Source organism: Asterias amurensis, chromosome 11 (assembly GCF_032118995.1).
Source record: "Asterias amurensis chromosome 11, ASM3211899v1".
Taxonomy (NCBI): Eukaryota; Metazoa; Echinodermata; class Asteroidea; order Forcipulatida; family Asteriidae; genus Asterias; species Asterias amurensis.
The window spans coordinates 20243441-20257724 of NC_092658.1; the positions used below are offsets into that span (position 1 = coordinate 20243441).

General features: G+C 39.6%; 1 protein-coding gene and 1 long non-coding RNA gene across 4 annotated transcripts in view; one reads left to right on the top strand and one right to left on the bottom strand.

Annotated features, from left to right (window-relative positions):
* Positions 1–12015, top strand: LOC139943963 (uncharacterized). Of its 3 annotated transcripts, XR_011786907.1 has the most exons (4): positions 1–126; positions 3216–3331; positions 6222–6298; positions 8183–8314. It is a non-coding gene; the product is annotated as an uncharacterized lncRNA (long non-coding RNA). The 3 variants fall into 3 exon arrangements; XR_011786906.1 differs by lacking the exons at positions 6222–6298; positions 8183–8314 and adding an exon at positions 11879–12015; XR_011786908.1 differs by lacking the exon at positions 6222–6298 and having other exon boundaries at positions 8183–8279.
* Positions 8496–14284, bottom strand: part of LOC139943962 (lipase maturation factor 1-like) — a 10888-nt gene continuing 5099 nt past the window's right edge. Inside the window, exons 6-12 of the mRNA XM_071940876.1 lie at positions 14181–14246; positions 13387–13557; positions 12702–12885; positions 11869–12022; positions 10232–10415; positions 9489–9601; positions 8496–8710 (exon numbers count right to left, since the gene is read on the bottom strand). Of these exons, the coding sequence (XP_071796977.1) occupies positions 8497–8710; positions 9489–9601; positions 10232–10415; positions 11869–12022; positions 12702–12885; positions 13387–13557; positions 14181–14246 (1086 nt within the window). The 3' untranslated portion in view covers position 8496. The remainder of the gene's footprint in view (positions 8711–9488; positions 9602–10231; positions 10416–11868; positions 12023–12701; positions 12886–13386; positions 13558–14180; positions 14247–14284) is intronic.

A 14284-nucleotide genomic window follows, 5' to 3' on the forward strand; every position in this document is an offset into this window, starting at 1 on the left:
GAAATCGCCGCCATATTGGATAGAAAATGGCTGTGAAAAAGACCTCGCGTGTCGCCGCAAGTTTTTATTTCTTGTTTTACATTTTATGAACAATGACGCAGCCAAACTTTCTGCAAAGATAGCAAGGTAAGTTTGTAAAAAAAGATATAGCTTCTCTGGGGGACTTTCTGTGGTAAACAAGGGTGTTGAAACGATCAAAATGATGCAAACGTACGCGGTTACCTGTCGTCAAAGCGGCAAATTTGAAATGCACATACGTTTCTTCACTAGTGAAAACTTTATCGCATTGAACAATGAATAAGGTCAACAAACCGTTATGAATATGCAGAACATTGCTCTTCAAAAGCCAATCAAGTATCAGTGTTGTGACTTATGCACATTAGTTAGAATGATTGACACATACTTTTGACCTCTCATTCCTTTTATCAATCTCATTTAATTTTAAACTTAAAAACACTTATCCTGTGTTCGTCGTGGTCGGGCCTAGGCCTTACTTTAATAACAAAACACAAATTCGCTAAATATAGAATTAGTGAGACAGTTATTTACAAATTGGGAACTTTATCAATGAGAAACTAATGTTTTCTGTGTGGAAAGTAAAAACTAACAGTTAAAAATGTCCCCTGGATACTCTGACCCACTTGGAACGGAGTTTACACGTAGCCTGGAACTTTTGTCAGTCGAAGCCGGGAATAAAGAAAACCTTTTTTGAAATTCAGGTTTTGGTTTTGTAGTCCCAGCCAAGTCTTAAAAATCACACATTGGAGAAAATGGCTTTTAGTTACACATCCACCCTTACTTTGCTTTTTAATCTGCAAAGGTAAAACCATTGTTAACCACCTACGTTCCTCCGCGGTTCCGCCGGTCAGCTAATAAGCTGGACCTTACAATGGCCGACCGGTCACTCCGCGGAGCCGCCAGAATATTCATGTTTATTGACATGTAAATGAGCCGTCGTGGCCGTGGACCTGCCCAGTTGCTACGAGTTCTTTTGTTACAAAAATCCGCGTACTCCCGCAGAATGCACACGGAATGCAACGGCTTGGAGGTTTTGAAAAGGCACCAACATGTTGTGGTTCCAGTCACAAAGTTCAAAGTTCACATAAATCATAAAGTTCTCAAAAGCTGTTGCGCCCTCTGCTTCTCATGTAGCAACCCAATTCATTGGACCTTGGACGTCTTATCATTCGGCCTGCACTCAGTCTGGCGTTTCTTCTTAGTATCCAGACTCACACCCAGGGTGAAAACATCTATTTTTGGGGGGAAAGTAAACCACAATCTTCTAATAAATTTTTCCAACAAATGAATAATAAAATAAACTGCTCAAATTTTTCAATGAACCTTCCATTAAATTTCTTACGCGCAAAATGATGAACATTTTCAAAAGTCCAAAACACTAGAGAATTTCATAAACAGTAAACAGGCCTCTAGAATAAATGTAGTACGCATTGAAAATAGCCATGACTTGCATTTTCCAAACCACATTGATTTAAAACTAAACTTCTTCTCGGAACAAAAATAGCATCATGCACTTGATTTGAGTAAAGTTTGAAATGCAGAAGTATGAAATAAAAATAACAAAATTAACTTACTGTTTCCATAATAGTGTTGCCCTGGAAGTTCAGCTCTCAGTATTGTTGTCTCCTCACTGAGAACAATTTACCCTAAAATATAGCAGCCTGAAAATCTGCTCTCATTTTTGGCAAAAGCGCACAATCACAAAGAATTGCAGAGACTAAACACCCAGTGCAACTTTTTGCCACTGGATCAACAAGGATCACATCCTCTCTTTATCTAAGGGCTGCTAGAATGGCCTCCCTCTATCCAACACACAGCTACATTTTTGTAGCATAGACTCACTCTCTCCCTGACCGTACCCATGTACTCAACAAACCTCCCAATTTCCTCCATTCAAAACTTCATACTTGACCGGAACATAATGCTCTAAGGAATTCCTGAGGGATAACTTAAGACTGTAGACCCAAATAAGGCAAAGCATTTAAATATATAACAAGGACACTGAGTAACTACATGTAAATGTACCTACTGGCCCTGCCTACTGATAGAATATTCATGTGAAACTGTAAACTTTTATTAAACTCACAGCTACTGAGGAGGGAAATACTAAATTCACATGTCTCCATGAGATTAAATTCTGACAGCTGACCTCATAGAATCCTCCTCTTGCAGTCTTAAAAAAGATTTGGTCAGCCGCATTACATTGCAGTCAGTCGCTTTACTGGTTAGATAGTCGCATTACACTTTTTTATGACTAGTAATTCAGGTATACCAACTAGAGTGGTGGATTTCTTGACTCATTTCAGAATTCAGTAATAAGGGTAGTTCTAAGCATATTTTGCAATGCCATGAAGATAGTCAGTTGATTTTTATTACAATTGAAATAACTTTGTCTCTCGGTCAGTCGCATTTGACCCCGTTAAATCTTCACAGGAACATAAAATTGAAATTCATTCTTGATTTAAAAAAAATTGCACCTGCTGCTAATCATAAATGTCAAAGTTTTTCTTGAAAAATATGTATGGTAGCCTTTTGTCAAGGCCTTTATGGCTTGGACAGCTTTGTAGAGCCTCGGTCCCAAGTGACTTGAACGGGAGACCAGACACGTGAGTGGCAAAGCCACCAGGACCTTTTTCAACTTGTTTGCAGTTTCTTATGTGTTTCTTATGTGTTTCTTCAAATCTCGACCTTTGCTACCCAAAAGGGTAGCATAAGCCCAAACCAATCTTTAGCTACCTGGGGTCAGCGGGTCAGCATACATTAATGCACGTTGTATACTCGATGAATAATTCACATCAACAAAACTGCAGAACAAGTTGGAAAAGGCCCTCGTGGTTTCGACACTTGTGTCCTAAAACAAGACACTTAACCATTGCTTCGTCATTCGGATGGGACGTAAAGACATTGGTCCCATGTGTTGTGTAATACATGTAAAAGAACCCAGTGCCCTTTTCTGTATGCGCCGTAGCGCCTTGTAAACCCTTATGAGGTGCTAAATAATTGGGTCTCAAAATTCATCACTGCAATTACCTATGTTTCTGAAAGTTTGTATATACTCAGCGCCTTGAGTACTTTGTTTTGTAGATCCGTGCGCTAAATAAGACTTTGATAATATTATTATTACCTAACAGTTAAACATCTTTTTAAAATAAAACCTAAAGATTGCATTTTTTTTTTACACTTTACATTTTCTACAGATAGATGTATAGCCACACCAACCCATGCATTCACCAAGAGTGTGTCCAAGAAACCAGCAGGCATTATCACCCCTCATCATGGGAGAGCAAATACAAACAATTGGTCTTAATTCAAGGTAATGAGAGACTTTTAGACACTTCGTTTTTTCACAGTTCTCAACAGTTCTTGTGCAATACTGAGCATGGCACAAAAAAAGGACACTTATGTCATTTGCGACCAGCACCTTAGCCTTGCTCAAGGCAGTCGCATTATTCGCTCCGAAAAGACGCAGCTGTAAACCCACCCGCCGTATACCCTGTGCATGGTGTGTGCGATCACACCGAATGACCCACCCGTATACACACTGTCACATCGCACGAATACTGTTCACACAAGTCATCGCACTCGTACACCACTAACCGCATGCGGAGGCCGTAAGGCCGACAGCCTTGTCGGGTCTGTATCTTACCGTTTTAATGTGTTGTATTGAAAAAATTCCAATAGTGGACGAAATTGGGGGGGCTCTAGGATATGCTAGTATGCAGCTCATGAATATGTATATCGTTCGTCATACACACTGTCACATCGCACGAATACTGTTCACACAAGTCATCGCACTCGTACACCACTAACCGCATGCGGAGGCCGTAAGGCCGACAGCCTTGTCGGGTCTGTATCTTACCGTTTTAATGTGTTGTATTGAACAAATTCCAATAGTGGACGAAATTGGGGGGGCTCTAGGATATGCTAGTATGCAGCTCATGAATATGTATATCGTTCGTCAGACCTATCAGACAACACAGGATGTGAGGCAAATGAATTATTCATTTTGACGTCCAATCACGCACTTCCCTTATCACGACCTTTGGACCCTATCATGCGTCCGTGGTGGTGGTGTGTGAGGTAAACATGTCTCGTCTTTCGCGGGCATTATGGTAATGAGCTGACCGTGGGAACTCTTCGCTTATTATAGTAATGAGGTCAGTGGCTTCAACACAGATCCTACAAGGCTGTCGGCCTGACGGCCTCCGCATGCGGATAGTGTACGGGGGCATCGTGTCGTGCGATGTTACGCACAGTGAATACGGGTGGGTTTTACGCACAGTGAATACGGGTGGATTTTTATACAGCGGCGGTCTTTTTTCGTAGTGAATAATTCGACTGCCTTGAGCAAGGCTAGACAGAGGGGGGAATACTAATTTTAAAAGTTTGCAAAGAGAACTTGAGACGCGGAACGGGAAATTAGGGTCACTGCTGGGGGAACTTATGGGACACTGGGGAAGATTCAATGCGTTATTATAAAATAAACCAAATCATTTCTGGCAAACCCATCCCATGCATAACAGTTTGGTCTGTTTTATGTTGTATTTTATTTAAATTCCTTGAATGTGCATTTATTTTTTTTAAATGATAGCCTAATATCCCCCCTTTTCGGCTGTATAGTTTATTATGTTTAAATAACGCCTGTAGCAGCATGGTAAATCTTTGTAAAGTTTGTCAATATTATGTTATATTTTCAAGAAACTTTTGTTGCCATCGACTATGCATGTCGGCAAATTCTGAAGCCCCCTTGATGCCGCTTGACAATGTTTCTCTGGGGATATATTTCACAGCACCGGCACTTTTTGTGGCCGCCACTTTATCTTGAGGCCGCAACTTAGTAAGTCCCGCCACTTATTATCTTGCGGCTGCAACTTATAGTAAATTGCAGCCGCAACTTATTATCTTGCGGCCGCCACTTGTTATCTTACAGCCGCAACTTAATAAAATACCCGGGGACCCAACGATGTTGGAAGATGGGGGAGGGTCACACTTAGTTAAAAATGCTCAAAGGATTACAGTTATAATTTCAGATTTAGAGTCAGAATAATTATAAATACTCAAGAAGATAATAATAATATGCCATTACAATTATTGTTGTGCCATTTTCCGTCCCGTCGCACTAAAAAGGACTGTCCCGTCATGACAATTTTAAATTTTCCTTTAAAAACTTGGAGTCAAAAACACTAAAAGTGTTGATCTTCAACACTAATAAGAAAAAGATGAATTGCAAAGTGTCATTCATGTCTATTTTGCTCTAGGCCTATCATAGAAATAAACAAAAACAAACCATTATTATGTCAATTGCCGCCGGCGCGATGGACTGAGGGTTTGAAAAAAAAATAACACTTATATCAGTTCAAGCCAAACAGACTGATCACAACAAGTTTGATTTGGCTAGCTTTGTTTGTATAAAAATTAATCAGGTTAAAATTCTGTCCCGTTTCACTCAGATTTGCGCCGATTTGTCTTTCACACTGTAATCTTTTGAAATGGGGAGGACTTAGTCCAGCTGCCCCTCGGGTATGGCAACAAACTCTAAAAGCGGGCTTTTAAAGTGAAATATGCAACGCCCATGGTCTTTCTGGGCTTGTTAATGAACAAACCTTGCAGGTAACTAAAGAGCAAACCCTTCTACAAAGAAGAGATCCGTGAAATGTTTACTTCTAGGACATTCATTCATCCAACTGCTCAGACCAATTTAATCAGGAGTTCGGTTAATGGTATTATGAAAGATGAATGGAAAAACATCTATTCTCTGCCCTATCGGTGTAGTATGGAAGTCAGTTCGACCTTGTTAAGTCGCAAAGTGAAGGAACAACCACGCAATTTCGAGGCATGTTTGTGTGAATCATTAGATTCTACCTTTAAAACATCTTTTTAACCATATAATATGCATTTCATAACAAACAGTTTCTAACGCTTTTTTTATTACCAGCAAAAATTATGTTAAGGTTGTATATATTTTAGTGGCTGGTGCCCCACTTATTTTAAGCTCAGCAAAACAAATGTTTAAGCAGTATTTTTCGCTTAACAGTCATATGAAATGAGGCCATGTACTTTACTGAAAGCAGCTGACAAAGGTCACAGTGCACCCGATGAGTAGAACTCATATATTTATGCACTCACTTGTATTAGTTTTAACTTTTTTAAAATAAATATTTGTTGGTTTAATTATTATTCAGAGTTGTATGTTTTTACACCAGTATCTTAAACGGGCAGTAGCCTACGACGATTGAGGATGATGATCTTAATCAAAGCTTTTTGATCGGAGAACATGGAGGTAGGAAGAGAGAGGATACACATCTAATCTCCGAGATTAGCTAAAGAAAATAAGAGTTGTAATTGGCCAATGTTCAGTCTGTAAACAATAATCACAAAATGAACTCAAGTTGTCAAGAATTTTGCTCACAGCGTTTATTTAGTTTCAAAACATACTTGAAAGCTGAAAAGTTACATCCTTTCATTAGATATGTTGTTTCGCATCCTATTGAAACTAAGTATGTTCTGTACTAAAATGTGTGCGCTGGAAATTATAAAAGATTCTCTCACTAAAGAGAGCACTTTTATTATATTACAAAAGATACCAAAACTACTCTCAAAATATAGTCTCAGGCAAATTTTCAGATTTCTTTTGAAGTACTTTTAGGTATGAACAAAAAGTTGATTACAAAAGAATAGAAAGAGAATACTACATGTATACCCAGAATTATTCACTATTATTTGCAGCATAAAAAGCTAAACATTTGCTGGAATTCAATTTCAATGTTGTGCAAAAGCAAGTTTATGTGATAACTTTGCTATAGAAAGAGGCTGGTTCAATTTTTACAGAGAGAAATCAGTACCATGATTACAACTATATAAATGGCTGAACAGGGCTCCAAACCAAGATGGTGCCCATGAACAAAACATTCTTCAAAATTAAAAAACAATTTAATATTGTATTCTTTCTTTGTCTTTCAAAGACACAACAATATTTACATTCAGAAAGTAACATTATAAATATTATTGTCACTCTTTAGTTTCATGGTGATCCATTTTTACTTTTTTTATGTTAAAAGTTTAAAAGCTTTCTCCCATAAAAGGCAGTTTGAAAAGACTTGATCCTCTGTTACTCAGGTTTGTAACATTTTATGCCGTTGCTGTTTTGAATAAAAGTTTTTAATTAAGTATATTTTCATTTTAACTGAGGAAATAAAATAGCAGAGAAAATAAAAGGTAGATTTAAACAAAAAGGTCAGGCGAAAATGGACCAAGCCAAGTGCAAGGTCCTTTTTCGCACAACTACAGTCTAATAATGTCGCCACTTCTTTAATCCCACTTAACGCCCTTTTTGTAGAAAAAGTGTGACCATTTACGTGGAATAATCTGTTTAAAGGGAGGGTACACGTTTGGTAATTGTCAAAGACCAGTCTTCTCACTTGGTGTATCCCACTATAACCATAAAATAACAGGCCTGTGAAAATTTGGGCTCAATTGTTCATCGAAGTTGCGAGAAAATGATGAAAGAAAAAACACCCTTGTTGGATGAATATGTGTGGTTAGAGATAAGAATAAAAGACTTCCAGCTAGAAGTCTTTTATTATTTTAGTGAGGATTACCTCTTTCTCAAAAACTACGATACTTCAGAGGGAGTCGTTTCCCACAATGTTTTATACTATCAACAGCTCCACAATGCTGATTACCAAGTAAGTTTTTAAGTTAATATTTGTTTTGAGTAATACCAAATGTGTACCTTCCCTCTAACACAAATATTTTGTAGGTCTTAATTCTAATTTAAAAAAATCAGTTTGCAAATTGGGCCTAACATTTACTACTAAAATTCCCTACTTAAACAAACATTTTTGTAGGAATTGGAAACGTATTGGAGATAACTTTTCAAGAGAATTGTATTGTAATATTTCAGTTCAAACATACAGACATTGCCATATTGAATAAGTCTTTATACTAAAATGCATACAATTACAAAGCATCAATGCATAGTGCACTGGTTTATGGAATATTGTCAAATAACGGCATAAGTAGGGCTTGAAATTAACAGTGGACCGCAGTCTCTAGGCAAATGATTTCAGCACTGGCCGAATGAACTCATGACTGACAAGGCTGGTGGTCTTGTGTTTTCAATTGAAAATATGCTACCCCATTGTGTAATCCTTTTTTCCCCCAGTGACTGCAATGTGAGTATCCATCAATTAATATCCTCAACGAGGTCTCCGACCGAGTCCCTGCCTTTTTGGCGATTGCCCTGACTTGAGACGACCAAAAGGCGAGCAGGGACTCAGATACATCGACAAGGATACCATGAAGCGGCTTGAAGTCACTTAACTACCACTGTCATTTGATTAAATGTTCACCTTGATCAAGAGATCAATCGAAAGAAGTAGAAGCAGTGTGGGGTGGTAACCATTTATCAAATTACATGTAGTAAAGTAGAGAGCAAAACTTCAGACCTATGACACCTTATTATTCTTGACCTTTAACTTATGACCTCTTAGCTCTCCTCTCCTCCCTGATCTTCCTTTTGGCATATTTGGGCAAGTCCCAGCTTTGGCTTTTGATGTAACTCTCCAGACTCTCCAGTGATACCTCGGGCAGATAGCTACCGATCAGTCTGCGCTTCCACCAGGCGCCCTCTTGTGCCTGCTTACTGCCAATCTCAGTGTACTGGTAGCGATAGTGCTGGGCACGAACAAATCTGAATGCATAGTACAAGAAAAAAATCATTGTAAAACATTCCACAAAAAGATGTTTGACAAACCTTAGAGATCTTAGCAAATGATAAGACTTCAGACTTTGGTTGGGGACTTTTGAAATTGAACAATATTCTGCCTTCTACCTAGCCTGAACATCTGACGTCACACTTCCAGGCTTGTGAATAACGCCAGAGATCTGCCTCCAAAACTGGCGTGTAGATTCACCTTTGACCTCAGTCATTTCAAATAGAGATACGCAGTCACATCCTATTGCGGATGTGACGGCAGTGTACTGTTTGGGCAGCTAGCTCATGTTACTGCACGTTTATTAAATGATCGTTCTGGCCTTATGTGTCTGGCGACTTAAAAAAAAAAAAAAGTGTGCACTGGGCTAAACAGAGGGGATAGGATGACTCGGGAAAATGGAAAATAAGACATTATATATTGGTCATGAAGGATGGTCAGTGGAGATGAGTGTGGTGGGAGGTCATTAGAAAACACATAAATTTGTCAAGTCCCACACAGCCAGTCTGGACACCCATGGGTGGGAATCATCATCAGACGACTGCATGGCAGGCAGGCACAAGCTTTTCCTACTCTCTCCTGTCTTGTGCTATTCTCCGAATCTCAAGCTGGGGGAGCAGAGAATCTGGGTACAGGGTACAATAGGCGCTTGTGTAGGCATTGTAATAATTGGGATAGACTGTGAGCCTTGGATGGTGGCAGCATGAGCATTATAATATAATGCATGAGGCCCAACAAAATACAAGTTTACAATACCTTGGTGGATCACCATCTTTGAAGGGGTTATGATCAATCAGTGACGTGACTCCTTCGTCGTTGTACAACAGCTTCCCAGCAAGGTGAACTAACCATGGGTTGGACTGGTACGACTGTTAAGAACAAAATATGAAATAAATGGTTCTTTAGTCTGGAGAAATGACAGTGTTCTCCTTTCACAGTTAAAGACACTGGACACTATTGGTAATTGTCAAAGACCAGTCTTCTCACTTGGTGTATCTCAACATATACATAAAATAACAAACCTGTGAACATTTGAGCTCAATCTGTCATCGAGGTGCGAGATAATAATGAAAGAAAAAACACCCTTGTAACACAAAGTTGTGTGCTTTCGGATGCTTGATTTCGAGACCTCAAATTCTAAATCTGAGGTCTCGAAATCAAATTCGTGGAAAATTTCTTCTTTCTCAAAAACTACTCCACTTCAGAGGGAGTCGTTTCACACAATGTTTTATACTACCAACCTCTCCCCATTACTCGTCACCAAGTAACGTTTAATGCTAACAATTATTTTGAGTAATTACCAATAGTGTCCACTACCTTTAACAATCGCTGTGTCAAGGATGAATAAAGAGTGCTTGAGTTTGGCGAAATAAAGATCTGCAAAGAGTTACTCAGTATTTATCTGGAGTTCGTTTGGTGTCTTTGTAACAAAAATTGTTCCTGTGAACATTTTCAATCTGACCAATGTTGCGCACACTCTTTATTCTTTGTGCACTGACCTGGAATGCAGCAAACCACATGAGCCAATCCAGCCGGTAGTGGTAGGGTGAAATCAGGCAGGGTCTCCGGCTGATGTTCCCTGGTTTACATTTGAATTCATATTCCATCCAAACAGCGTTGGGATCTTTAGGGTTGGGGCTTGCTGTCCCTTCAAATATCACCTCGGTTCTTTGTTTGGTAACGCTGAAGAATACAGTTTAGAAAACAATAATAATAATACATTTTTTATTTTTTTTATATATATTTTTTGTATGCAAGTCGCCTGACACACAAGGCCTGAAGGCCACTTCAAGGTGTGGGCTACAATTATTTTTTTCCAGAGGCCGTTGCCGCCTACTCCTAGGGCTGAAACAGGGTTAACCCCTTTACCCCTTTAAAGTCCATAATAATAATTGTGGCTTCTTTGCACATCCGTCACTCAGTGATGCTCCTGGCGCTGACAGTATTTCCTGCAAGATGTGGGACTACGTTTTTGAATTATGAGACCTAATCCTTAAAGAGCACCATGTAATGTTTTTACAAGGTGCTGTTGCGCAATTTGCTGCCGATCAAACCAGGAACACCGGGGCGAACCCATCTCTTTTCGATAAGTGCACTGGGTTCTTTTACATGCATTAAATAACACATGGGACCAACAGCTTTACGTCCCATCCAAAGGATGAAGCAATGGTTAAGTGTCTTGCTTAAGGACACAAGTGTCACGGCTGGGGATTCGAACCCACACTCTGCTGATCAGAAACACCAGAGTTTGAACTCTGTGCTCTTAACCGCTCGGCCATGACATTTCCACTTCCACAGATGCTTTCACGTCAAAACAAGTTTCTACACAATACCTCAAGATATCATGTCATTGATCTCATAAGAAAAAGCTTGAGAGGGACAAAAATCCTGCCTTTGTAGGCGGTCAGGTTGGTGTAAGAAAGGAACCAAGAGTGCAGGATATTATCAAGACGATCAAATCAAAGAAGTGGAGATGGGCAGGCCACCTAGCAAGGAGGCATGACAACAGGTGGGCATGCAAAACAACCAACTGGACTCCAAGAAACTGGACAAGTAAAAGAGGGCAACAATACAGAAGATGGAGAGATGACCTAAGTACATACAGGGGCATTGCTTGGCAACAGACAGCGCAGAATAGAGTGAGATGGAGAGTTGGTGAAGAGGCTTTCCTCCTGCAGTGGAGTGAAACAGGCAAGATGACGAGGTTGGCGTAGTGGTACCTTGCATTGCCTTCCACCTCTAGGACCCTGGTTCAAATCCTATTGGGGTCACTATGTGTATTGGGTTTTGAGTCCTTGCCTGACTGCATGGGTTTTCCCTGGAACAATGCTCTGGGGTTTTACTCCAATATCTAAAACTGAAACTTCCTTGTCTTCTCTCCATTGGGTTCTTGGCTAGTAGAGGTACTAAGCTCCCTTTTTTGAGAGTCCTTGGCTTCACAACCCGATTGAATCAATGCCTTTTATATCAAAATCATAACATTTGCAATCTATTAGTAGTTTGCACACTAATATGAGCTGACTTTTGAACAGAATTTATGAGATGAATCTTTGTCAGTTTTGTTTCAATCCACAATCGACAGCATAGAAATGTTTCCCTATTTCACACATCACAGCGTTTTGTTTTCTATCCGTACCTTCCAAAAGCTCCGTAGGTGTTGACGAGACGTAGTGGATCAAAGGAAGTATTCATGGCTTGTTTCGAGGAGAGAAGATTACCAACTACTGGAATGCTGAGGTAGCCTATCAATACAGCTAAGGAAATATGTAGAACTCGACGGGTGTAAACTCCTGCAAAAAAACCATAACAAAAAAACACAGTAATCTTAAGTGTTAAGTCATTCCACCACTTCAAACACACTGGCACCAATACCAGAATGCCAAAAGAAATTTGCTGAGCTAGTTCTTCTTTGACAAATTAGGTAAGGAACAAGAAAAATTGTGTTTGGTAACCTCTAATGCTTTACAAGCCATGGGTCTGTCTCTTGACATTTGACCAAGATGCTCCAAAACCAGTAGGCTTCTGTGAGGGGGGGGGGTCCCACGATCAATCCACACACCAAGTTTGGAGCAAGTCCTTGAGTTATTACTCGGTCAAAGTTTATTTTGTTTTAGCCATAATGACTTTGATATTTGACTTAATGGGTCCAAAAACAATTAATAGGCTTCTTCCACCCCCGATACATGTCAACACAATCCTTGGGTACATTGCTTGGTACCTGCTGCTAAGATGTAGCAGTCAAATGAGTCAGCTCGGTGGTCTTGTGGTGAAACAGCTGCTCTAAAATGGCAAAAGCTGTGGGTTTGAATCCCACCCAAGTATGTGCCTGCAGAATTGTTTCCACATGGGGGTTTGCTGAGTATACAGTGCTTACACACAATGGGTAAAACTCGACTGATAATACATTTTAGGAGATATACAGAAAAAATTCCATAAATGCACAAATACTTGTAACTGTTCGTTTCTAACCTGAATTAGCCTGTGGTCCAGACCCTTCCTTCTCCTCTCTCTGTAGATCTCTGACTGTTATCTTGGCACTGCTCAGCCAGTCAGGGAAGAACCAGGCTAAGCTCTTGTCATCAAAGCAACATATGCTTGGCAGGATTGTTAACCAGTTGAGAAAGCTCAGATTACCACTGATGATGAGTACCACCTAAAACAAATTTGAATGTTGTTAAAGTAACACGTTGCCTTGGATCGGTCGAGTTGGTCTTTGAAAAAGCGTTTGTAACCGTTTGTTATAAAATGCATACGAGTAGAAAGATGTTGTAAAAGTAGAATACAATGATCCACACAAACATGCCTCAAAATTGCACGGTTTTCCTTTTACATCGTCGACCAACACGGTCGGCCATTTATGGGAGTCAAATTTATGACTCCCATAAATGGCCGACCGTGTTGGTTCGCAAAGTAAAAGGAAAACCACGCAATTTCGAGGCAAATTTTTGTGGATCATTGTATTCTACTCTTAAAACATCTTTCTAACCATATGCATTTTACATATAACAAACGGTTACAAATGCTTTTTATAGACCAACTCGTCCGATCCAAGGCAACGTGTTCCTTTAAGCGCCTTGATCTAGCTACTAGAATATTGCGCGCTATATATTATTATCAAATATTCCTTTACAAAAAAACAAATTTGAAATCCTACCTGGAAAAAAATCTGCAGTGCTCCGGCCATCATCCGAGTTGGTCTCCATGGCAACAAGATGAAGATGGGCACAACGAGCTCAATGATGTGATTAGATAGCGTCTCAAATTTATGCATCAATTCTGGACTCTGGTGCATGTAGTAACTCATGGGGTTAGGAACAGGCTGGGTCTGTTTTGAAAATGATAATAATAACGATGATTGTAACTCTGTATTGAGGAGAAACAATCTAGTTAGGTTTGCTGTAGCGGATAAGAGCACCGAACTCAAGCTCTGGTGCTTCTGTTCAGCAGAGTGTGGGTTCAAATCCCGGTCATGACACTTGTGTCCCTGAGCAAGACACTTAACTATAATTGCTTCTCTCCATCCAGGGGTAAATGGGTACCTGCGAGGGCAGAGATGGTTCTTGTGATTGATTTAGCCAAGTAGCGTGACCACGGGTAATAATGTGAAGCGCTTTGGGACGCCCTTCTTGTGTGAAAAGCGCTGTATAAAAACGGGTTACTATTATTATTATTATGAGTAGGATTTGAAACTTTGCATGGTGAAGACTGAAGACACAATCTAGTAAGGTTTTGAGTAACAGGATATTATTATTATTATGTACAGATGTACATACACATCACTTATGAATACCATATTGCAGCCTGATAGTTTATTATTTAAAACCACAGCAGTGGATAATGTTGAACAGTCACTCAGTAGGAAGGTTACGATCAACTGAGTGTTTTCTTATCAACTATTCTATAAAACCAATCAGTTTTGTTTACGCTTGGTTGTCATGATTTCCACACCTCATAATGGTAGTTCATGCAGGTTAAGTCCCTCCAACACTGGTCCCCTCTGATCTTGATCAGACCCTGGTGAAAAATAAAATCATAAATTATTATTTGATATT